At 38.0% G+C, this 26769-nt stretch overlaps 2 protein-coding genes across 2 annotated transcripts in view; both read right to left on the bottom strand.

Annotated features, from left to right (window-relative positions):
• The window catches only part of LOC140246225 (mitochondrial 10-formyltetrahydrofolate dehydrogenase-like), a 647794-nt gene that overhangs the window by 15499 nt on the left and 605526 nt on the right, over positions 1-26769 (bottom strand). The gene's annotated exons all lie outside the window — the stretch shown is intronic.
• LOC140246227 (ras association domain-containing protein 1-like) overlaps positions 1-26769 on the bottom strand; it is a 73912-nt gene that overhangs the window by 17552 nt on the left and 29591 nt on the right. Inside the window, exon 3 of the mRNA XM_072325682.1 lies at positions 7833-7963. Within this exon, the coding sequence (XP_072181783.1) occupies positions 7833-7963 (131 nt within the window). The remainder of the gene's footprint in view (positions 1-7832; positions 7964-26769) is intronic.

The raw sequence follows: 26769 nt of genomic DNA, 5'->3' as shown, positions 1-26769 counted from the left end.
TGATTACAGCCTCCTATCAAAGCTACATTTTGTACCTCACAAGCATTTGAAGGAACTACTATGCATTACTATCAAGCCTAGAATAACCTCATCCATGTGCCTATAAGAGCTATACAGTCATAAGTTATCACTGCGAATGCATATGATTTAGTATTACTCCAAACATACTCCAAACAGCAGCGGCAGTGTCCGAGATGTGGAAGTAAGGCCTCCGTACCTCATGGTTACACAGGGATGCACTGAAAGTTTCCTAATGAGAAATTAAAGTCTGAAATGGCTGGAAGAGACGAGCCAGAAAACTTTTTCGGTGCTGTAGCTTGCCACAAAATGCAGCCTATCCTTAACGTGGTGGTACCTATGAGAGAAATCCAGCAGAGTATTTTTAGTTGCTAATGGCAAGAGTTACTGCAAATTTGTGAATTTCCTCAACTTGTTCAACTGCTCGAAAGTTGTTTCCACCTTGTGCCTGCTCAGTTATCTCATATCCCGGACTATCTTCAGACAAATTGGAGAGGATCGCTGAAAAGTAAGTTTCAAGCTTCACAAGAAAACAGAGGGCATATCTTATATCTGTCCCTAAAATTGGAATGGAGACTGTCTCCTGCCAATTACACTTCCACTGCACATCTAATTATTCGGCTTTGTAAAGAAGCAAAGGTACCCAACAAATTCGCCAACTCAACAAACGTGCATCTGCCAAATAGGCTGTAATTTATGCATCCCCGCTAGGTGAGGGGTACGAACAGGGCTATATGGCAGGGGTGCAGAGAGGGGTTCAACTTTAGCTTTGATGGTTGTGTCATCATTCATACCTTCTACCTTCTGTACATTAGCAGAAAGTCATAATTGCTTGCCTTATTCGTGGCAGAAGTCTTGGCTATGAGTGAGGTGATCAAAGAGAAAAGTGTCCTACTCTGACAAGCTTTGTAAGAGTAATTCTACAACACAGAGGCAAATGCATCATCTTTACAACCCCTAAGCTTATTTTCTTTTTCTTTTAATAATGCTTAATTCACCCTGAATGTACTTCTATCTTCCATCAAATCATAATTTATGGATCTAAAAGCAGTGTTAAACCTTCAGGTTCTCCTCATTCCACCAAGCAGATTTACAGATGGGAAGATGGCAGTACGTCTGGCTGCTCATTGAAACAAGGGGGACAGTATCCCCTCTGACATGGCTCCACCCAGGAAGAGAGGAAACTCTGGTTGCATCCCACAGATTGACAAGAACCTTGCATCCAAGCAGCTGTGCATTTCCCTCCACGGCAACAATATTCTACTGACTTTGGGTTGCTTAGTAACGACTAAAACTTTTCAATCTCATTCTCAAATGATCAACAAAAACAATGACACTGCATTTTTTTTCTTGTTCAAACTGTGCTGTCATTCTAGAATTTATCCATGTAGCTTTAACCCTTCCCTTCAGTGTGGTTAAACAAGCTTGATGTACATACAACCGTAAAAGTCTATGCAACAATTTTTAATGAAGATTTCAAGAAAGCAATATCTGTCCAATAGCCAAACCTCCCTTCACTCCTATACTTTGCCTGGTTCAGTTTTCCCCTACTAATATCTAGTCTAAAAGGTCCAGAATATCTTGCTATTGTATCTCCCTGGGTCTCTGTATGGCATTTGAACTTTTCCATGCTTTATTTCATGATTAGAGGTGTCATAATCTTCATTCACTGTCACAGACAATGTGCTGTCGATGACAAAGTAAGAGAACTTTATACAATTAAACATTTCCATTTTTATGATTGTCCAAAATAGGATTAATCACTCATACAAGCCTTATGACTGAAAATACCAGAGGTGGCTGTAATGTCCTCATCAAACAAACTTGAGCCATGCTACATCAATTTAGGGTATTTTACACATGAAGAAAATTAGCAGAGATTTGGAAGGATTCTACAAATTACAATTTATAATTGTTGATTGTGTATGAATGAACCGACAATTGCCTAATGAATGTATTCATGTACATCCATTATCAGATTTCTGCTCTAGGCTGTCATCAATTCATTCATTCTTTGACTAACTGGCACCATATAAGGAAAATAATGGTATATCAAAGTTCAGTCTGAATTCAAAAGGACACAAGTACATGTTGTCATTGCAGATTTCTAAAACAGTAGATCAGTACAACATGTGAAATCAAAAGTGGAATTGCGCTTCATCTTACCCTCTTGTCATCTTGTCTTTTCATTTAGTCTAAATGATCAGTCCTTCAATTTCTATACTTTCACTTTCATTTTTGAAATTTCAGTCTCTGCGGCTATGAATCAGTGCTGTAGAAGGCATGCATAATATTACTAGCACTTACTTTCAAATGCAAGCGATGAGTTTTTGACCTTTCTTTGAAGGGCTTAAGAAATCTGATTACCTAAGAATGTCTTACAATCTCTGATGTAAGACACTTAGTTCCTCCTATCACATTAATGCCCAGCTGTGCACACCATGCATTTCAGCGACGCAGAATGACTCCTACTGGTCTATTCATATCCTACACAATACTAAATGTGTTGTTGACTGATTCTTTACAACACCTTTTCATCTCTGTGTTTTTATATGCCTGCCTACTTTTGTACTAAATCAGTGTAATATCTCTTGGGAAAAATAATAATGTTTGGAATTCAGAGTTTCCTATATGTGTAAAGTTGTTGGTAGATGTCTCATTTTTTCCCTCATAAATCAAGGTCCACATATAACTTATAGTGAGTTCAACAGAGGTAGAATGGACCGAGACAAGAACTGTTGCAAGTCTGTTGCTGTAATTTCATTAATTTCAATTTGACATAACTTCCCCTTTAAGCAAAATTGTCCACAAAACAGAGGAGATTGGTGTTGCCTTTGAAATAAACACTAATCAGAAATGGAAATTTCTGTCTGGCATTCTACTGGACTTGGCACAGACTCACCCTATTTTATGAGGCCGATTACTCCCTATTTTACTGATGTCACAATCTGGTCCAGAAGTCTAGAAACGCAGACATCTGTGTGAATTATTTCAGTCTTCTCTACGCAAAAAAAAAAAAGGTACCCAAAAAATATCTTCTTATCTCATCCAAAATCGTGGGACAGGTCTCGGGGACTATGCGTATCATCAAATTTCTCAGTTGTACATCCATGTACAAGGGTATAATTTACTCTTTTGTAAAGTTGGGGTGAGTTTGGGGATCTGTTCATATTCAACTGTGACTCTGACGAGTCTGAAATGCTAAGTCTAGCTGATATAAGAACTAACACAAGCATTCACTCACTTGGCATTGGAAGCCAGGATGTACAATATGTAGGTGTAAAGAACAAAGTGAGGGCTATGACGAAAAAAAAAAGGAAAAAAAGAAAAAAAGAAAAGAAAAGGTGTTTTGCCCTTGAATTGTTTGCCCTTGAATAGTTTGCCCTTTTTCAAATTGTGGCACTGGTAAACAAGCTACAAAGTTGGGGAATTTTAGAAGTTTTTGCTTCCTGACAAAAAGATCATTTTCAGCTAGATGTGGGAGGGCGCGAGGCTTCTAAAGTAGAGAATGCCGTAGATAGACACTCTACAGACGAAATGGGGGATAATGGGAGGGACTGCAATCTATGGGCGTGGCATCAAGCAAAACTAGAACTGCCTTTCTTCACTTTCACTCAGAAAATCACCTCACTTTAACCCCTCAAACCTACCATCTCAATATCCAACTGACTTCACAGGCTTGCAAGCAGGTTGCATATGATAAGCACAGAGTTAACAGGGAGTAGGATAGATGATGAAATCACTATTATGGATGGGGGTATGGTATGTCAAAAGTTTTGATTGGTAGTTATTTCAGCTCATGGCTCACTGTGTTCCACAAGTTCAGTCAACTGAAGGTCAGTCAGCTACAGGTCACCCAAATAAAAAAAAAAAACTGTACGTAATTGTCTTCCATGTCAAATCTGAAGCAAGTGGCCTTATCATTCTCAGTCTAATTATTTTCCTTCCTTTAAACAATGAGAAGGCAAGACAAAGCATACTCGACATAGTACCACCATCAATGCTTTTTGATGGGTCTGATTCTTCTTTACGAGGGGCAAAAAACAGTACTCTGTAAAAATGAGTTGCACTACAGCTCAAACATGAACTACAGCCCTTCTGATAACTGGCTGAAAGATTCTTGCAAAGGTTGAGAAGATATTCTATATACAAACTTTAATCTCTTAGATCCATGATCTGTAAGATACAATCATTGGATAAAGATTGAGAATGCTAGGACCAAATCATCATCCATACACTATAATATCTGCATCAAATCATTTTTTTCCTGGTGTGTCTAACTAGAACATACTTGAAAACCCGTAAACAATGCATATACAGAATCACTTTCAACACCTTGGTCTATCAGTCCTGTCTACCATGGCAGCAAAGGGGATTAGGAAATTCAATTAACCTTCACACTAGTGAGCAACTTTGGGACTTTCTGCCTGGATACAGTCCAGTAAACCATTTCCCCATTATGCAATTATTCATCCTGAGCTTACAACAGAAATGAGTCTCGTTGCCAACCACAAGGATTTGTTGCCTATTTAGGTACCTCTTGCTCTGAAGTAACAAACAAGATGCTGGCATTCCCCCTGAAAGTATGTTTCTGGGTCAAGTTGTTTTGCGGACTGTGGTAAAAGGCAATATGGACAAGACTACACCAGTCAGAACATTCAGGGCTGCCAGCATTTGCTTATATCGCAATCAGGGAGGTTCCAAAGAGCACTCAGGGAGATTCGTATTATCTCATGAATATATCTGATGGGCAAACATAATTCCCATATATCTCACAAAAGCCTTCATATTCTTTGTTAGAACACAGTAAGATATGATTTCAGGGAGCATTCTACAGAATCAGAAAGACTTAGCAGCTCTGTATTAATATCACACAGCTAAATGCTTACTATTCACGTATGTTACAAATTATATAGTGTAATTGGAGTCTGATAGACAGAATGTATAAATATCATGGTGGACATGACGAACAATTCTAAAATTAAATCTTATTAAAAACAGAATATGTGATTTCTTGAAATATGAATTTAATGACATCTGAAGATTGTAACAAAAATGTCAAACCATATCACAACATTCCCCCCCCCCAAAAAAAAAAGAAACAAGGGAAAACAGATAAAATTGCAATGTTTGTGTAGAAAGAAGTAGATTGTTCAAACAGCACTACCAGTAAAATTAAACAGGAAGGAGAAACCTGTCAATGGGCACACCATTCACATGACTTCCGGCACACACCAAATATCACCCTACGGGAACTGGCGTCATTGTTGAGAGGGGAAGACATGAGGTATGAAGGTTATTCTTTGGAATTGTGTTTTTTCTTCTTCTTTTTTTTCGTTGGCAGATCTACCTGTTTAAAAAAAAGCAAACTAAATGGCAATAAAAATCTAAATCTGCCATTTTAGTAACGAGAGTAATTAACTCTAAACTTTCACCTGCCAGAGTCTTACTCTAGAAATAAGTATTGTAGGCCAGACAGAAAGAGCTGCTATTAAGACAACCTTTATAGTCATTCATTTTTCCTTTATGATATCTATAACTACTTTACTGTCGAGACGGTCCACCCTTGCCTTCCCCTCTGCTGTTTAGTATTTCCTTCGTTGATTTTATCTATCTGCCACAACATTCTCTGTGAGACAAAGCTACAAGTAATTTACTCTCCTGTCCTACTTTTACAAGTTCAGGGGATAGCACACAAATTGAGAGGGCAACCTTCCATTGAAGTAAAGGGTACTACCTACTTTTTCTTTGGTTTAAAGTATATGAGGCCAACACACAAACCAATCATAACATTTTGGGGTTATGAAATTTCACTCCTTGCTCTCAAATACACTTCTTACTCTAAACAAAGTCCTACATATTACTTTATTTTAGTTACAAAGACAATTTCACAGGGCTGTAGAAATATTATCTTGAGGCGCAGAAAACTTATGTTCCAGAATAAAGAAGAGAACTGAGAAGTATATAAGGGCTTTTTACACTTGTAAATTTTTGCTTAGCCCCGGACCAACAGTGGGGCTAAGGGGGGGCCTTAGCCCCACCGTTGGTACGGGACTATCCTTAGCCCACTTTCTGTTTACACTCGTTTTTGCCAAAGTGGGCTAGCCCCACCGATAGTACGGTACTATCTGGCCCTGCAAAATAGCAGGGGTTAGCACCGCAATTGCGGTGCCAAGCAAGTGAGTGTAAACAGAACGAAAAAATAATCCTGGGCTAAGCGACGGAGACGAAGTCCGACCCTCACTGACCAATCAGAAACGAGGTAATCAAGTGCTGCCGGTGCGTGCGTGTACGTGTACAGTACACAGCGTAATTATGAATATTCATGTGGTTTGGAAAGTCCGGGGCTAAGAAATACGAGTGTAAAAAGGTCAGTTTTCTCCTTAGCCCCGGACAAGAGATAGTACGGGACTAATTGGCGAGTGTAAAAAGCTGAAAAATTGGTACGGGACTAACGATAGTCCTGGGTCAGAGAAAGTCCGGGGTTAAGAAACACAAGTGTAAAAAGCCCTAAAGTAACTTCATGACCTCCAAGGTTTAGTAAACCATATTGGTTGCACATATGTTACTGGGCCAAAGGGTGATCTGCTGGCGTGTGTAGTCCTATCATTCTTCCATTTGACATTATCTTATCTCTCCATGCACGCAAGTCAGAAGTATTTCCTTACTATGATCATTCTCTGGTAGATTCATTGGATGGCTATTATTTGATTTTAACTGACTTTCAAACAAAATTACCTTCCTACTTTCTGTGAACTTTTTGGATTGTACTGGCTCCAAGAGCTGAAATTCCACTGCTATTCCATTGTGTGACTGTGAAGGTAAGCCATCTACTTTACAATGACTGAAAACACTTCCTATACCCCAGAATCTGAATTGGAGCTGGCTTTGCATAAGGTACTTGGCAAGATCAACCAATTGGCTATAAATATATCAATGACAAGATATCATCAAGCCAACCTTGAACAAGTATTCCCATGATTACAGGAACATTCCCACTGGCAGCAATTTTCTCATATTTTTGACTTTGCTGCAAGTTTTTGAGCAACTACCTGAACACTCAGCTTGAAAAATTCCCAACAAATTAGACTGCACATGATAGAAAAAAAAAATGTTGGATTTTTTCTTATTTCTATGCTCTAATAATTTGACTTTGCCTCATGTAGTTCTGCAGTCACACATTCAACCCCACGGATCATCAAAATTCTGTGATGAAAATTCATCTTTCTACCAGTACTGTGAGGAAAGCCCACTTTGTCTCATGACTGACAGTGGAAGTTGTTGTTTTCTCAAGTCTAGTCTACATCATGTGACATTCATACATGACTTTGTACTGTAAGTAATATGAATTGGTTTGTCAAGTCATGTGGTATGCCGAGTAAAATTAAATGACCAGAGACATTTTTCACAACAATCTTGAATATGCCAATGAAAACCCTTTTGCTGGAGTCTTTCATGATATTCAAATACTGTATTGTCATAAACACACCAATATCTAGACCCAGACATTATGTGGTAAACTTGATGTATACTTTTAAAAAGTGGCACCATGTATGTATTTAATGTATAACATGTACTCAGCAAACAACATGCTCTTAATTTTCATTATGTAGAAACATGACAAGCACCAATCATTAAGTCATTTGGCAGGTTTCATTTTTGTTTTAATTCTCTCTCAAATCTTCTGTCTTTATCCAAATGATATGCCATTGAGATTCTGTTGAATTTGATGCCTTAGTTTATCTAAGACTGCAATATCTAAGTACCCCCACTTAACTCTTTATAAAATAGAACAAAATTAGTCTTATTCTTACATCGATGGAGACCAACGTATGCTGAGGTGATGATTCTGGGCTCTCCTCCGAACTGTCCCGGAATGCCGGCGACTCTGTGCAGTCCAGTCCCACATCATTCACGCACTTGTAATGGCAGGTGTATTTACAGTCTGTATAGGAACCAGATACCAGACACATCATCACACATTGATTTCTAATCATATCATGATAGACAAAGACACAACAATATTTCATGAAAGTATTTGGAAAACATGAGAAAGAACTATAATGAAGTTAATACAGCATTACAGTCAAGGGTAACATTCATTCAGGTTAGATGCATGTTTCCACTTGGTGCATACTCTCATTGACAATAGCGAAAAATAATGTACATAGAGAGTGATAACAGAACAGGGTCATTTCATACAGTCAGGGGTGCATTCCAGTGATTTCATGGGATTCAGCATCACTAAGAGACAGGAAGCATCCCAGCAAACAGCACTGCAACAATGACTACTCTATAACACTGCATGGCTTGCCTATAGCATTCCAGTGTTGAATGGGGGAAATATCATATCCATGTATTGTATACATCACATGCAACATACTTCCACGTAAGAAAAAGACAAAACACTCTTCTATCATAAACTAGCAGCTACTGGACCACTTGGCTACAAAATGCACATGACAAATGCCTAAAAATTAACCACATTTATATTCAGTATCACGATAAGTACAACAACAATGACTGGGGGCATCTTATGCCAACACTTCCTCTCCTGAATACAAACTCTCCTGATGCATGAAATTTGCACACACAAAGTATTATTTTGTTCACAAGGAAAATCCATGTGCTATTACTATGCTGAATGTCAGTCACTGATTTTCTGAATATTTCATGTAGCAGTTTGCAAACATACTTATATTCTATTATTCATCCTGAATACAAAATGTAACAATGGATGTTTTTGCTGTATATTGCTGACATTACTTTGTCCTTTATTGAAGAACAACAATGAATCCTGTCTGCTGTGGTGAGGTGAGTCTGAAGTCTGTTTCATTTCTTTACATTCAAGTAATACTCTAACACTCGCTTACACCATAAAGAACATGGACAAACTGAAATTATAAATTCACATAATAACAAGTGCACAAATGCAGTTACCGAGACAACATATAGGCGTTATTTCCAGGGAGTAGTTTTGACAATGTTGTGCTGAAGTCTGAATTCTTCGATAGGAATGACATCATAGCATGTTGGCAAGCACTCTTGTATAATAAGGACTTGGGTCAATCCATATATCTCATTATTATTCTGCTATAAACAGCTAAAAGTTTTGAAACTACTGATAGAGAAATATGGTGCTATCAAAATCTCAAAGGTTGAAAAGTAACAATTAAGCAAAGAAAGTTGAAACATCCAACTCACATGTACCAGAGCAAAATAACTTTCATATTTCACAATGAGACACAAAGAAATGAAAATACAAGTTATGCTATGGCTATAGAAATCATTTCTATGTTTGGAAACCCAAGAGGTTTTCACAGAAAGGTACTTGGGCAGAATAAAGTGTGAGAAAACATATAGGAGAGAGATAGGGAAAAGACAGAAAAGGAGAGGGAGAAAGAGAAGAAGTGGGTGGGGATATATTTGAACATAGAGCGAAATGAGATCAAGAATCACAGACAACAGCACATGACAAACTGTTTGATACCTGGAAACGTCGTGGGTGAGGGATTATTGGAATTTCCTGAAGACAAGATGCCGGGGAGAAGATCGTGGAGAATCAGAAGAGGTGTGAGGACAAAACCTTCAATCTTTTACTTCATACAACAGTCAAAGAAACACATTCATAGCTCGAGAGTCTCAAGAAACCAAGTATCCCTACGGAAGTCATGAGTATGACCATCATGTCCTCTAGAAAATCCACTGCAACATGAGGCACTCTTTATGATTTCCAAGACTATTCCTAATATAATTACAAACTCAATTCAGATGTTTCTTTTCTATGTGCATAAAGTCAACTGTATTCACTTGTTACATCATTGTTTAGGATGTTCTTCATGTATTTTTAAAAGTTTTTCATGTACTGTTAGAAATAAATACAAAATACATTAATTTTCAACTTAAATTGAAGCACTGTTGTAAATATTTGTTTGATTTTTCATGTATTCCACCAAAAGCCTTTATTTCTTCCATTCTACTGGTCAATCATTGTACCTTACAAAGAAGACAGTGATGTTAGCTCTCATTTTGGAAGTGCCATACAAACAGTACAATGCATAGATGGTATAATCAGATCAAAAACTGGCTACTAAGAATATATACAGATTCGAATAATAGGCCATGCATTCCTGCAACCCATGCACATGGAATAGCATACTGTTTGGTTTACAGTCACTTGCAGTCGAACCACTGTGCCACAGTCACATGCACTTTCTCATGCATACAATTATACAGAGTACACTGAAGCCACAGTCTATCATAGATATCACTACTAACATGGATCAAACATTTTTGAGGAAATCAGCATAATAAAATCCTTTATAACATCTTGTCATCGCATGTGAACTCACTTCCAGCGATCATGTTCATACAATATACACAAGCAATCTCAATACAAGATTATTTGTGAATAATTGGACAGTCTGAAAATATTCCAAAGCTTTGTATGACTCAATGGTAACATTTGTCAAGGTTCAAACTAAAATATGTAACCTGGAATTAAACAAAGAAAAATAAAAGTGTAGCAAAATTACCAGCAAAATGAAAGAAATGTTTTGAGCAGCACAACAAATATGGACACTGATTATTTTTTTAAATTTTTTTTTTATGGTGCACACACACACTGGACACTCTTGACTGCAATATTACAAAGGGGAAAATGAAATGAAATTCATATACTTTCATTCTAAGGGAAGGGTGAGTAATGAATAAACTTGGCAAAACATCAATAGGCAAATGATGTGATGGAATGGTTGGGAGTGTAAACAACTGTCATACTCTTTTCTTTTTTTTTCTTCTTCTTTTTTTTTTTTTAAGATGGCATTACATAATGCAGTACTAGCCCTACTACAGATACTATGTGGCAGTTAATGGTGTTAACTGAAGTTCCAAGTATGGCATGCCACTTCACAAGTGCACAGAAATTTCTACTGCCACATATGATGCTGCCAGTGGAGAGTCAAAAAGCTGTTAACGTGTATGAAGGTCAGTGGAGATACACCTTTCTACTATTTTTTTTTTGATCATGTGACAAAGATAATTCTTTTTCTTCTGATATTAGAATAGCTTAACCAATCAGTTTTTTGTTTCGTTGTATTTTCATAATTTAAGTTTGTTGCACAGAACCACATTATGTTCAGATTATGAGTAGGCTTACTAATAACTCTACATAGGGCACTAGAACTTCCTTCTGTTTCTTAACCAAGAATGTAATCTACTCTCTCTACAGGCTCCTACAGAGGCAGTGAATGAGTACAGCTTTCACTTTTCTCATTTATTTGACGGATCATGGGCGTGGAGAAAAGAAAAGCAGGGTTAGGCTTGAAAAACCAGGCAAAGAAAATGACAATGATGAAGATACTGTATTCTTTCTTTGGTTTTGAAATCCGTGCAAGGCAAAACTATCATACAACTTGGAGCACATCGTGACAGCCAATACCTCTCCAGACCGGATTCCAGTACAACCACGCATCTTTGGTCGCTTCTGCCATTATACATGTTGAACCTGGCAGATTTTGGGTAAAGGTGTTTGGGATTAGTTCACATGATCTCCTGTAACATCTTATCATTAGCAAAGCAAATATTAATTATCAACTGAAAAAAAAATATAAAGACAAGATAACACTCACAGTGCTATACCATTCATTTACACTCAGCATTGAGTACTAGCTGTATCTCAATTCCATTCTCAAAAAGACTTCAAACATATGAAATACCATTTCTCTTGAAAATCTTTCAGTTAAATAGGTTCCAATCTGCAATTTGATGATAATCAAACAGTTAAAATGGATATCACATAGTTCTGAGCCCATGTCACACAGCACTTCACCATGTAGTTGTCACCTTGAAGTAATACAGAGTTCAATTATGGAGGCATGGGAAAAGTTTGGCAGCAAAATATCACTTGTTAGCACTTTAGGTTACTGTTAAACTACAAGAGTTATTGCAAAGAAGATTGATTTATCAGCTATCAACCGATAAATGCGATTGGAGTCCCACAGGTTCTGAGCTGGGAAACCCGTGTAGTCTACATGAAATTGAGAAATATTCTTCTTCTTCCACAATAGAGATGAAAACTGGAGGTTGGGATAATCCCTTCTCCTTTGATGTATTGCAGCATATGTGGATTCATCTACAGTAATGTTGTCCATATGAACAGCAGGTGCAGAAGTGTGATTATAGTGAACAGTATATCGATCAAATCACCCACACAAGGCAACATTTGGGTGACAAAAGGACATCTGTCTTCGAAACAGACACAGAACAGAGGGAGCAATATGGATACATCTTGTAATTTTTTTAACACTGCTATAACAAATCATTCACACATGTTAACAATGACAACAGATGAGAGATGATATCACAGTGGTCACAAAAATTAGATTCAAGACCAGATTTTTATGTTTTTAAAGTGGTGAACTGTTGAAATCTCAAGTTACCACAGTGTCAAAACCAACAAAATTCAAGAGAAACAGACTGTGGTTGTTCAGAAATTGGTTGGTTTGTGTATGACTGATCACTCAGAGGCTTCTGTGCATTAGAATAGATACGACCTAGCTTTTGCTATTTTTTAAACTTTAACAGCAGATAACAAAACAGAGTATTTACACAACTGTTTTTCCTCCAGCTTGATTTCTATAGTCCCTAAAGAAATATACTACAGCAGTTTCTCTCCCCCTCTGTCTCTATCTCTCTCCCCCCTGATAGGCATAAACATCATTTCTACATACATCCCTTCTAGTCAAGATTGCTAATCTTTTGTAACATTATGTACTCCAAACTTAAGTGCAGTCTGCATCAAGTTTTCTAACACACTGTGAAGGATACAATCATATACCAGGATGATTCGCCCTTGATTGGCGTAGCTTTGCAAACTTTTCTCAGAACTGATATGAGTCACTGCTCCAATGTAGGTTCTCTTTTTCTATTCACCTTTTAGCAATGGGTCACCTTCCAAAGGCTTTCTACTAAACATACAATGATTCTTCTCTATGCCATTAAGGTAGTCAATCTTACCCATTTGTAATAAAACAAAGTGTCATAAAACACATTCCTGAAATACCTTTACTATATTCAAATTCTAAGCATACTGCTATGAGAAAGAATGTTGTTCAAACCCAGAAAGCACGCTTGCTTCACAATGCTTTCAAACACAACAATGAGGAATTAGTTACTGAAATGTATTTCAGCAGGAACATTTGTTTAAACAGCTCATTATCAAATTCCTATGAAATAGTATTCATTTATTTGAATAGATTTACACAAGATTTCAGCAAAATATGATACAAAAAAGCAAGTGTAATTTCTGTTCAATATTTATTCAAAATATGCTTTTCTAGCTGTTCAGGAGTGGATTGTGTTGTGTGTGAACTACAATAGAACATATGTATGGTACATATTTAGCTATTGATCTTGTCAGTGCTTTGTACGTACACAGTTTCCCCTATTGTCCTAGCTCTTCTCAACCATGCAGCAGATGACTGCTGGTTCAAGGTTAAAGTGTAGATAACACCAGAACTCATCTTTCAATTAACGAAGTTATGCATGACACTGTGTAGTCTCCATTCAATTGAAGCACCAGGCCTCTTGCACTACATATTTTTGATTTATCCTGTCCTATCTTATCTTACTGATACTGGGGGCCAATCTTTCCCTTTTATAGCAGTACAACTTTATGGGGAATACTCTGTAGCAATTCAATTTCAGCCTACATTATTCTCCCTTTATTGTGGACCATGTTCAAATGATAACATCAATACAACGGGACATCTTTGAAAAGAGTGTGATGTGCAGAGACTACGCATCCACAGGCCACAAGGCTAATGAGTACTGGTAAAAGGCCAGGTGGTATATTACCACCACAATGTTTGCTATCTGCTGTACTGTGTCTGTAGAAAAGGTAGAAAGATATGTGGTTTTGTGTTCATCAAGTTCACATCACATCAATGAAGAATTTGTCTTTTCTTTAATGTTCTGCTTCCGCTTTTGGAAAAACCACAACTGCAGAAAGATAAGGGGGAAGGTTACTCTCAGTGTCACATAACTGGGAAGTTAGTCAAAGCTAGGACTGTCTTTACAAACTGCTTACTTTGTTTTATTCAGACAGTCCAAGTATGCAGTCCTTATTCAAGTTGAACTTGTAAAACAGTCCTCCATGAAAAAAAAAAAATGAAAATAAAAATGACATGTAGAGATTTTTAAACACTTTGCCCTTTTGACCAAATAATGCCTTCATAGAAACTCAAGCGGCAAAAAATCATGACCATACTCCGAACATGGCGATGTGTTTGTGTGTTTGCTATGATGAGTCTTAAAGAATCGTTCAAACCAATGAAAATTATATTTGATAGTGTAAACTACTTTTAAAATGGATTTGTTGAACATACCTATGAGCATCATTAGAACCATGACTTTAAATTTTGACAAACCTCACTTACTTTCTAGTCCTTTCCCCCTCTCATGAGTTTTGAAAACACCATCTTCAAACATTGGTAAGGGGAACATTCCCTCAGGAAGAAAGAGCAGACCAATGAGACGCAATCTCCCACGCCTTCCCCCCTTGCCGTTGTCTTTGGATACGGGGCAATAGGACAGGATACCACAGGTTTACAATATACAATACAGTATGTCCAAAAAAAAATTACAACGGGGCCCTCCGCAATGATATCTTTAAAAATAGTGAATCAATCTAAATACAAATTCAGGGTATGAAACTATAACTCATTGCCCACATCTTACAGAAAACCCCATTCGATTTGCTTCCGTGGTCAAAGAGAAATACGGAATTTTGTAGAGGATGTCGGGAATCTCTTCTGTCCAAGTTCTGTCTATTGTTCACACACAAGATCATCGAAATGCTAAACTCGGAAGAATCTGATTCATGACATGCTTTACAACAATCCACATTTCTCTGTGACCGCTTAACCAAATCGAATGGGGATTTCTGCAAAATAGAGCTAAAAGGTTATATTTCAAGACCCTGAAGTAGCATTTGAAAAATTTAATCATATTGGGCATTATCAATGCGAAAATCTTATCGTAATTTTTTGGGGGACATACTGCAGTAAGTCGCCCCAAAAATTACAATCAGATTTTCGAATTATTGATAACATCTATTTGATCAACCTGTGTACGTGCTACTTCAGAGTCTTAAGGTATAACATCTTAGCTCTATTTTGCAGAAAACCCCATTCAATTTGGTTAAGTGGTCACAGAGAAATGTGGATTGTTGTAAAGCATGTCATGAATCAGATTCTTCCGAGTTTAGCATTTCGATGATCTTGTGTGTGAACAATAGACAGAACTTGGACAGAAGAGATTCCCGATATCCTCTACAAAATTCTGTATTTCTCTTTGATCACTGAAGCAAATCGAATGGGGTTTTCTGTAAGATGTGGGCAATGAGCTATAGTCTCATACCCTGAATTTTTATTAAGATTCATTCACTACTTTTAAAGATATCATTGCGGAAGGCCGCGTTGTAATTTTTTTGGGGACATACTGTAGATTTGGCTATTATGAGCATGAGTATTATAGACAAATGTTGTTTCTCCCTACATCACTAAACCAAGGCACACAGCAACACATATTACACTCTTCAAAATGTGGTATAATTATTTTGGTATAGAAATTTCCCGACAAAGAAGTGTGTGGGGAATGGAAAAAAAAATGTTCCTGTTTGTTGCATGATATCTGCAGAAAATCTGTTTGCAGTTGTATCCCTCCCTAAGAGGTCTTTCTAGGAGGCACAGACTGTTACCATTAGGAAACTTTCCACATAAAGCTCAAGAGTTGATGATAATCTCTGGATGTAATCAGAACTTTTATCAGATGTAAACAGTGACAGAAATGATATCTGTGTGGTGACATCATGTTGGAAGATAACTGTCATCACCGGTGTCATATTGCCCATATCTGTCAGTTTCACATCATGTTACAAGTTTCTGCTTGTTACACAAAACCTCTGACACAAAATTATCATTCTAATTGTCTACTATTACTGCTGACTTATCTACAAAATGTTATGATTTCTTACTGTTATTGCACAAATATAGAATTGATGATACCTATCACTGATGAACATGTTAAATGGGATTTGGAAATTGAAGTTTGACACTGAAGTGATAATGATCAAACATGACATTGTGAGAGTCTCTATCAGCAGTAGATACACTCCTTGTATGGATGAACTGCACTGCTTCTGTTTCCCTGTTAACGACATTATGCTCCACTGAACTTTGGTAAAGGGTGTCTAAACAAGGGTGGACTTTGAAGCATGACTTCACTAAAGCATTAAGATAATTAATAGCCTCAATGTTGGAATTTTTCTGGAATCAAGGAAGTGACGCTTCACATTTCAGCTACCTATCTCTATGCTTTCAATTTGGATTCTGACGTCACTCTTGTGCTTAAAAATTGGCAAACAAGGGAAGCAAATTGGTATAACCTTATCATTCTTGAATTATTGCAATCTCCTCATAGCTTTATCAAAATTCTACACCATTCCAAACTTATCACAATATCTACCATTAACATCTCTCAATATGCAAAACATAACCTCAACAAATATTAGGAAAAAAAAAAGTTTTTTGCTCAGCTAACATGGTGATTTACTGTTTTTTCCCGTTACTGCTTTATTACAGACTATTCCAGGGTGTCACATTCAAAATGTAGTCTTTATAACCATTATAAATGGTTTTACTGAAGGAGACAGCTCTGCTATTTTTGTGAAAGTGTAAACACTTCATTCTCCCGATTCAACGATATCTTTGAAAATCATCAAACAGATTTGATGTGTTTACACCTGAGCACAATTTCATACAAGATAATAATGTAGACTTGGACGGAAAAATATGCATACAAAGCAAAAAGCAGTCAAAGTGAAGCAAAAGCAGCTTTCACCCACAAGACTGGTCAAGCCATAGGCACGTCTTTGTCAGGCAAATACTCAATGTGAGTTGTTTCATTCAATCACACTTCAAAAACACGCAAACAGGTAACTCCATAATCATTTTGAGATGAAATGCTCACTGATGAGACTGACATGTCATAAAATGCCATCATGTATAACATATTGACAGTACAGTACAGATATTTTCCATGAAGAAGCAGCTTCTTCAGTTATTGCATAAGTGATCAAATAGTCCAACACCATATCAATTATTCTTACCATTTATCCCAAGTGCATGTAGAAAAGAAATAGATTATTACAAAGTTAAAGAATGTTTCCTCCTCCTCTTAACCTGGAGGGTAAATTGCATTTTTTTCCCTCCAAATAATGTGACTATGACTAAATAACATCCTGATGTTCTTTTTCTCTTACCAAATGTTTTCTGGTCAGGGTCCAGATAGCGATAAGGGAGCTGCATCTGGCCCAGACCTACTTCGGACCCTGAGATGCCATCCCAGGGCCAGCCGTAGGCGGTCCACATCCAGTCCACCACCATAGACCACCCATCTCGGAACTTCATCAACCAGCTCGATATAGAGAGCAACGTGCCAAGACCGAAAGTGTATCCTAAGCGCTTGAAAATCATGGTTGGGCTGCTGGAGTTTTGTACTAACATTTAGTTAACGACAAATATGATAGATGGTTTAAAATGATGCGGATCGTCTCTCTACGTGGATGTGCAGGAAGAGTAAATCCTGAAATGTTGACTTCTTCAAATGGTTTATGAAGGATAAACTGTGATAATTCTACAGGACACACGTGTGATGGCTAACAGACTGGTCCTCTCTTCACACACACTTCCGATCTAACTGATATCTGGTGTCAAATCGTGAGCTACAGACCTACACATGTTTACGGTTTCATGCTTTTTTTCCCCCTCTGGTTCTTCGCCAATCTCTCCCTCTCTCCCTCCCTCCCTCTCAATCTGCCTTTGCTTTGCCAACAGCATAAAATTACTCCCCATGTGAGCATGGGCAGTAGGTACCACTGTCATGCAGCCAACCATGGCCTCCTCTTTCAGACAATGCTGATGAGTTGAGGGGGTGTGTTACATCATGCTGTGATCCTATTGGCCAAGCCTCTCGTTTTGCCATGGCTCGAGGAGGAAAAAAAAATACACACAACTACTGATGAATATTCATGAGGCTCCCTCCACATCCTGAATCCAAAGTATATGCACACGGACCTCCATTCACATGCAAAGTAGGCTTTGGAAGTGGAGTGAATCATCACGGGCAGCGAGCCAGTTACAACCCTTCCCAGAGGGCAGTGCGAGACAAGGGAGCCCTCATATGATTATAATAACATTATCATAATTCATGAGTTCTCAGATACTAAAGCGGTGAGTCATAGCTTCGGATTGCCAACATGGAAGTTATTGCATCATCACTGGAGACTCTGAATGAAGTCCTCTGCCAGATGACAAGCAAATATCAATAGAACTGAAACACGGATCAATAAAGTGAGGCTTGTTTTTGGTTTCTGAAGGGAGTCATTCTTATCCCAGTAGCCTGCATAGATCTTGAAGCACACTCTATCCTTCTTGTCTTCTGGATTTTCTTCTAGATTTCAATTTCCTTGAAGATGTAGTATTATTGTTAACAGCTGATGACAATTAAGCCACATCAATGTTGTAGAAAGCACATAGGTATTGTAAAAGCAGCACACTGAATTCCATTTGAGATAGCTGTCAATACAGTGCAGATAGGAAACAAAGGATGCTGTATCAAAATTAAGAGTAAACTTCATGTACTTTTTAAAATAGCTTAGTTTTAAAGCTCAGAATATATGTACTGTAACAAAAAAATCATCATCCCAAAAATTTTCTGTCTCTTACTTGAATACCAAGTTTGTGTCATACTACTTTGACTTTGCTGAAAATCGGTTTTGAAATGGCCGAGATATCCAAAAACAAGGTGAAACAAAGAGATCCTAATAAAGTTGTGGCATGTCGCCTTTTATTATTAGCACTTTTTTGGATATCTCAGCCATTTGAAAATCAATTTTCATCAAATAAACGTTGAATCCTTCTTAAAATTACATGCTCTTTCATATTTCGTAAGAGGCTTTTCATCATCTCACTTAGGAATGTTCAAAACATGAATCCCCACCTCAACCAGTACTGTACAGTCCCTTTAAGTCTTAGATCAGTTCATCCCATCTCACCTTACAATCTGCATGACTCTAGTTTTCATCTCAGATGATGCAGGGAGGTATGCAGCTCCGGCTCAATGAACACTCCACTATAGCAGTTACAGCATTTAATAGTCTTTGATAATTGGTGTACTGTTACAAAGTTTATGCACTGTGTACTCTTCTGTATTCACAGTGAGAAAGTTACTTAGCCAACATAATGAGCACTGGCATGGCACATGAGGAGGGGAAAGTTTTCATTTATTTGGTTTTCATTTATTTGGTTTTATCTTATATTTTTTAATCTATTTCCTCAACAACATGTTTTCCTATGTGTTTGTGGTTTTCATCCCTTTTTATGTGTTTCTTAATTTTAAAAGGGTATTAACTTTGTATTTTCATGTAAAATTATGTGCAGCATATTCTGCTTGGATGTAGCAAGAAGCGTTTATCGTTAATGTTCAAGTGAAAGACTGAAAAAAGTTCCATGAATCTTTACTTTTAATCTAAAAACTATTTTAATAAAGTAATCTTGACAGATTGAGTCATTTGACAGCTTCTACGTCTGAAGAAACCAATATTTGATGTTCATCATGCGACAATGAAACCTATTCTATATTTGAACTTTCAGTCCAGCAAGTCTGGCAGTCATTAGTGAGAGATTCACAACTACCCGGTACAGAATGACCTCACTTCGAAAGCAGCATTGATTAGAAAAGCAGGGTAAAAACCATAGCTGATTATTTTCTTTCTATCCCTCTTGAAATAAAGAGTGCTTGAAGTTTCCAAATTTAGCTGACTACCTCACCACCCAGCCATTTGACCTTACTTCTCATCTCTATCTACTACCCTGGGCAGACCCGCACAGCCTCATTGTAATGTTTCTGCCTCTAGGGGGAGCTGTTGCTGATGGACCGTTATTCACTGGCATAAATAGTTGTCACCAGCAACACTCACACCCTTTGCTGTGAGCAACTGCTGGCCTCAATGGCACATGGTAAGCACAGCATTCCTGTGGAAAATGATTTTGATATAAGACATGTCCCAATGATATTTCAACTACAGTCGGTATATCATTGTTTATAGTATGAAGTCACCCTCTCATGCATGTATCTTTGTAACACTGGAGTGACTTTTGCACACACAATTACAATTCATTCTATTGTTTCAAATACAGGTGTGGCATTTTTTTAAAATCTGTCATGTACATGAAAGAAAAACTTAACATAAAAGTGGGTTAAAGCTTTGATATTTTTTTTCATAGCTACGAAATATTATACAGTTAAAATATACATTTTTTTTGACACCAAAAGCATGACATATAGAAAGAAGCCAGTCTGTGCACATACAGTATTTCAAATATTAAGATACACATCATTCAGTTTGATTTCTTGCAAATATGAATTATGTACTCTGCAGGGAACATCACAAAAAAATATTCCAATAAAAATTTTACAGAGTGTCTGAAATGTGTCTGAAATAACAAGTTTTCCATGAGTTTCATGCACTTAACTCTTGGTGTCTATCCTGTCTTTTAGTTATGTTACTCTTTTTTTTTCGTGTATTTTGATAACTTTAAAAAAAAATCAGAACTTGATATGTCACATTTCCTTCGAACCAATTTTGTGAAAACCTACCAAAGGAGACCTAACAAAAGAATGCCATGTCAAAATATAATACTTGCTTCATTAATTTGATGCTAGAGGTATTAGCAAATCATACAGGCTGACAATCCCATATAGTCGTATGTCATTGTCACCAAGTTTAAATTTGAAGACTTGATTGTTTGTCAGTGTTTGAAACATCTTTTATTGTATTTTAGTTGCTGTACTTCAGATGTGTCTATCATCCATTAACTTGCATATGAAGTATCAGAGTGATAGATATGGCACTGTAAAAACAATGGCCACACTATAAATCACATGGATGTCGATAGAACCTGTTCCCGGAATGGCTACCATCCCTGCGGTATGAAAACTATTTGGAGCTGGAGAAGTAGATGCACAATGCATGCAGCTGACCTGGGAGGAAGGGTTGCCATGGTAGCCACAAGGATGGCATCACCTCATTAGCATTGCTCTCTCCTGAGTCTCTCTTGGACTGGCTGCTGCTGCTGCTTGTATTGTGGAAGAATGCAGACATGGTTTACATGCATAAGGGTACATGATATATGTATTACTAAGCACAATGTTTGAATACTGTCTGTCTGCTTGCTTATATCTCTCCCCTTATCTCTCCTTCTCTCCCCCCCCCCCCTTCTCTCTCTCTCTTTCTCTCTACCTCAGTCTGTTTGTCAATCTGTCTGGGGTTTTTTTCACCCTCTAAATCATACTGTTACTTAAAACTATCAAATCTATCAAACTGAACAATTACCACAAATTGAAATGAATCATTCTCTTTGTATCAAGTAATGCAATAGAACACGAGTGTACCAGTAGATTCAGATCTTTATCTAACCTTGCTTCTTAAAGTTTGAGAGATGTACATCTCTACATCCATACTAAGCTCCAGTTCATACAGTAAACTGAAGACCAAGTAACTGGTACATGCCGAGAGACAGATTTTAACCCATTTAGGACTAGCTGATTTTGCTAAAAGGTGCATTTCCTGTACACACTTTCCCCGAGTATACTCTGGACGGGTCTTCAGCGGGTCAAAGACCACATAACCATTTGGCCAAACATGCCGCAGCTCAGTGGTCAATCAATCACTAAACATAGTAACTGTTATGATTATTTCATGACATGTCATTTTGCTTACACAGACAGATTCTTAATTTAGTGACATTCGATTCCTGACCGCTGAAGAAATTTGCCCAATATCCCGTAAGTACATTTATACACTGTACCTTACATAGCATGTAACCTGGGCTTACAATCATCCACAACACATACAAACATCCCTCCCCCCCCCCCAAAAAAAAAAAAAATAATAATAATAACAACAATGGCAAACAAAACTTAAACACAAGCAAACACCTTTATAGTGTCCTTGCAGGTAGGGGGCTTTAAGAGATTACATAAAGCCATTACATTCTGCAAAGAACCACTGGTAGTTCGGGACATCATTCCATTATTGGTTAAGACTGGTCAGTGTCCTTATCAATAGTGGGCTCCATTTTACTCAATTTGACAGGGACTCTTCTTCTTTTCTTTTCTTTTTCCAGAAAAAAAAAGGAAAAAAGAAAAAAAGATGAGAAGGAGCACTACCCTCCCTTACTGTACCCACATCACACTCATCGTGTAAAGTGCAGTTTCCCAGTTTAGGCTGCAGTAAATGATGTCATTGCAAGAATCGAAAGAAGCCTTGGACAGGTTTCTATAGAAAAGAACATTACAAGCTACTAGGCCCGTTCACACACAAGGGAAAAAGTGCGATTTAAAAATCGATTTTCTTATCGCGATCAAAATTTCGAAATTTTTTCCAGTGTGGACAGAAAAATCTCACTAATTACCGCGATCCTTATCGCGATCCAACTCGCACTATTAGTGCGATTTTTCAGAATAATCGCGATTATTTTGCCAAGTGTCGTGTGTGTGAGCGCGATCGAGATTCGGAAATCGGTATTTTTAATCCCATCGTTCGTAGCGCGTGCGAAACTCTATTGGGACTGCGGGGTCAGTCTTCGGACATGCAAGTTTCGCGCATGCGCAATTTGGCCACTGATCGTTCTTTCCTTGCTGCGAAGTGCGATTTTTCCCTGTGTATGAACGGTCAAAAAAAAAATCAAAATTTGGATCGCGATTGAAATTTCGATTTTCGTTGTTTGTGAACAGGCCTATTGTCCTTCAACACAGGAGTGAGCTATGCAAAGTGGAGAGTTTGCACCCTTTCAACATAAGCTGGTATGCCTAGAAAAACTTCATAGTCACAGAGCAAACTATTGAAGTAGTCTTTTGACAATCAGAAGTCCGTGAAATAATTGTGGCCATGCTCACCAGGAATCTCTCCTTCATATACACAGTCAGTTGTGTATTCTGTAGAATTACATACCAAAGCCACACCTCCAGTTCAAATCTCTACCACAGGTACACACACACACACACACACACATACACACAAAAGGCCAGCCTAAGATACTCTAAAGCCAATTTCCTTAAATCAAAGATGTAGATTACTTTTGACATTCTGAACAAAATCAGGTTTTTAACTATTCCTTTCCTACAAAATCACTAACTTCACAGATATGCCAAAGGGCAGTATTATATTCCCCAAGAAGAATTGAGTCAAGTGCTCTTTCATTAAGTTAGAAAAATATAATTATGTGGAATTCCCTATGTGACAGTTGTTCTTTATATAGTTCCACTATGTGATGTCATCAACTCTTGTAGCCTTCTTATCAGGCGATGATGTCAGGTGGATTTAACCAAACCTTTAACCATAAGATTTACCATATAACTTTTAAATACTTTTAAACCAATTGTCTGCTTTCCTTAAATTTCACTTTTGTTTACTACTAACATTTCTGTACTTACTGAAAACATTTGCTAGTGTATGACATGCTCTGGAGGTTGACCTAGAAGCTGAAGGGGAAAAGGTCATGCTAACTTTCAAGCTTGTTGATTATTGTGTGTACTGTACACAATGCTAAACTACGAGTACATTGCAGGGACCCCGGTAAACCCTGAGATATCTTGTGGTTCTAATCATTGAGTAATCTTTAAAATGGCTAACTTTCAAGTGTGTCTACACGATATTTAACTTTGAGCTATAATCATCAAAGATTACAACTTCAAGCAAAACTTAGAGTTCATGTATGTTGTGTAAATGTAAATATTGTGAATTTTACCATTGCAGTATTTTATGAAGAGCATTGGTCTACTAAGACCCCGTTTACAGTGCGAGGCTCGGCCGCGGCTCGGCCGCGGCCGTGCCCAGCCCCGCTTCAGTGTAAACGCACAAAAGGCCAAATGGCCTCGCATTTGGCCTCACTCTGGAGGTGGTCTCGGCCGCGGCCGAGCCGCGGCCGAGCCCGGCCTTTTCTTGGTGTAAACGCAAACTGGGCCAAATACGCGGCCAATTGCGCGGCCAATTTTAGTCTGGCTTCCAAACCCTCTGCATGTATATTTTGCTATTCAGAATATTTACCCCCTCAACGTCGAAAACTAGTATAGTGTAAGGTGGTTTTGTCCTGCAAAGGATTCTTTCCTTCGGCAAAGGCCTTTGCCCGAACAGCGACTTCGTCGCCACGGAATTCATTTGGCAAAGGGTCTGAAAACCAGACAATACCAAATTGCATTTGTTTACAAGCAGAGCGCCACTACGACAAAATATTGAAAGGTTTGAATCAAAAGCGCGGCCGAGCCCGGCAGTGTAAACGGACAAAATTGCGAGGCCCGGCCTCGCAATTGAGGCTGGGCTCGGCCGCGGCTTGGCCGCGGCTCGGCCCAGCCCCGCACTGTAAACGGGGTCTTGATCATCTTTACCTAAGGGAAAGTAACTTGACATCCATCATTCGTCTTCATGCTGTATGGGCTTGTTTTCCAAACCTCTATCTTTAAGATCAATGAGGCCTATAAATCAACATCCTGACGACATACAAAACTTATACACTGTATTAGCTAAGTCTAATCAGCTATATACTTCTTGAGTGGCTACTGATTAGCAGGCTATTTCTATCAATATCTGGCATTGCCTGATAGAGTGTATGAAATACCACTTGAAGCAGCAAGCTTCAAAGTTTAATTCAAGTCATAGGAGTCAGTGGGTAGCAGGCATAACAATGCTCTCATATATGATATGATATGATATTCTGGTCTTATGTAAAGTTATCCTCACGTAGACATTCTGTCTACTTCAAATTGTAAGGAAGGCCTAAAGGACAATAGAAACAAAAGATGTGTTGATGATCTATAATATCTTGTCATTCAATATCTCACGAGGGCAAGGTAATAGTACTGTAAGGCAACAGCATCTGGCCAAGTCTCTTCATGTCCCTTTCACTTCTTGCAAAACAATAGGAATTGTCCATCCATGTTTTCTTATGCTGAGACCAGTCTCTGGGCACAAGCCACACTCCTGTAATGACGGTTACCATAGTGAAGTCATAGCCGTATCCTCATAAGGCTGTCAAATGCAAGAACACACTTCTCATTGGACCACTGGAAGATGGTATCAAAGAAACAAAACAAAAACATGTTCCTACTAAAGATCAGCAAAGGAGCACTGTAAACAATGTTGGGTGTATAATTTCAGTGTCTATGAAAATGGCAAGGAATAATGAGCACGAGAGAAAGAGAAAGATAGAAAGCCATGTACCAGCAAATTGGCACTGTTGTTGTCACTGACAGCTTCTTGAATTACAAGGTACATCTATTAGCCCATGATATTAATTACCTTGTTACCATAGGAGAATGCAAGACAAAAAAACAGCTTTTGTTTTCAATGCATGTAAACAAGTCATAACTCCCTAAAACTACAGTCATTTGCCTTTTAGGAATCAGATAAGGGCATTGTGGTATGTATTTGTGAACTGTATATTAGATTTATTCCAGTATTTAAGTCATATTTAGAAATGGTAGTGCCACGCTATTCAAGCCAACTTTCACAAGGAAAGTGAAGTCAGACCAACAGAAAAGTATAAAGTTTTGCTAAAATTAGACCAAAAAGTTATCAACTTCTAAAATTGAACATTGTTTTTGCTTGACAGCGATGTTGTTAACAATCACAGTTCCCATATGCAAATTAGACAAGCTGATGTTTTCACCTCATATCCTTCCAGATGATTTCAGTTGGCATGAAGGCATGCTTTTGGTCTATTACAAGTGTATTTTACACTATCATCCAAAATTCACATCGTAATATTATAAGAACTCTAGATCCCATAAGAATCCAAATTGAAAGTGAAGCTGAAACTTCTTGACATTGAAAAGATTATTTCATACTGACAATGTCCATCGTGCTAGCTCTCAGCCCAGCATGAACTCTAGTACTGCTAATGGGCATCCTGGCTTCACTCTGAATCTTGCCAAGTCTTGAGACCCTGGCTCAGTTTACTGATACCCCTTTCATAAACTCATCCTCCTATTATCCGCATAAGAGTAATGCGGACAATTCAATAAAAAATGCGTTCACAAACTCTGAGAATAATCCGCATTATTTTTACGAGCGCCCGTTCTGAAAAAGGCGGATAATCGTCATGGTGACTGCACACCCCCCTTCTGCGGGAAAGATAGGTGACGTTTGACCGCACCCCGGCAATTATCCGCATTATTTGGGTTTGCGTTCATAAACTCAAAATCTCGTCCCGACGCTGCTATTATGCGGATAATAGAAGGGTCGAAATAATGCGCATTATTCTTTCCCCTCTCCGATTTTACGACCAAATGTTGCGGATATTATCCGCATTATTGAGTTTATGAAAGGGGTATGAGAAACTCAGCAAGAGGGCTGGAGGTCATGACTGCACAGGATGGGTATCTATGATCACTAATATTATATGCATTACAGTGTATGTATCACCCCAGTTCAGTCCTCTTACATTGTAGCTCCATCTCTTTTCCTGGCTAAGGTCCCAAGCATGATACTGTACCTATGCATGTTCAGTGTTCGATTGTGAAAATTGGCACTGTTCTACTGCATGCTGCACCAAGTTGGTAAACTGGCATTTACAGCCATAGCGGCTGCTTTGATATCTTCATAGATAATAACATTAACATTACCTAGAT

This window comes from Diadema setosum, chromosome 2 (genome assembly GCF_964275005.1).
Source record: "Diadema setosum chromosome 2, eeDiaSeto1, whole genome shotgun sequence".
NCBI lineage: Eukaryota > Metazoa > Echinodermata > Echinoidea > Diadematoida > Diadematidae > Diadema > Diadema setosum.
The sequence above is the reverse complement of the archived record's forward strand: the minus strand, read 5'-3'. Positions and strand labels throughout refer to the sequence as shown.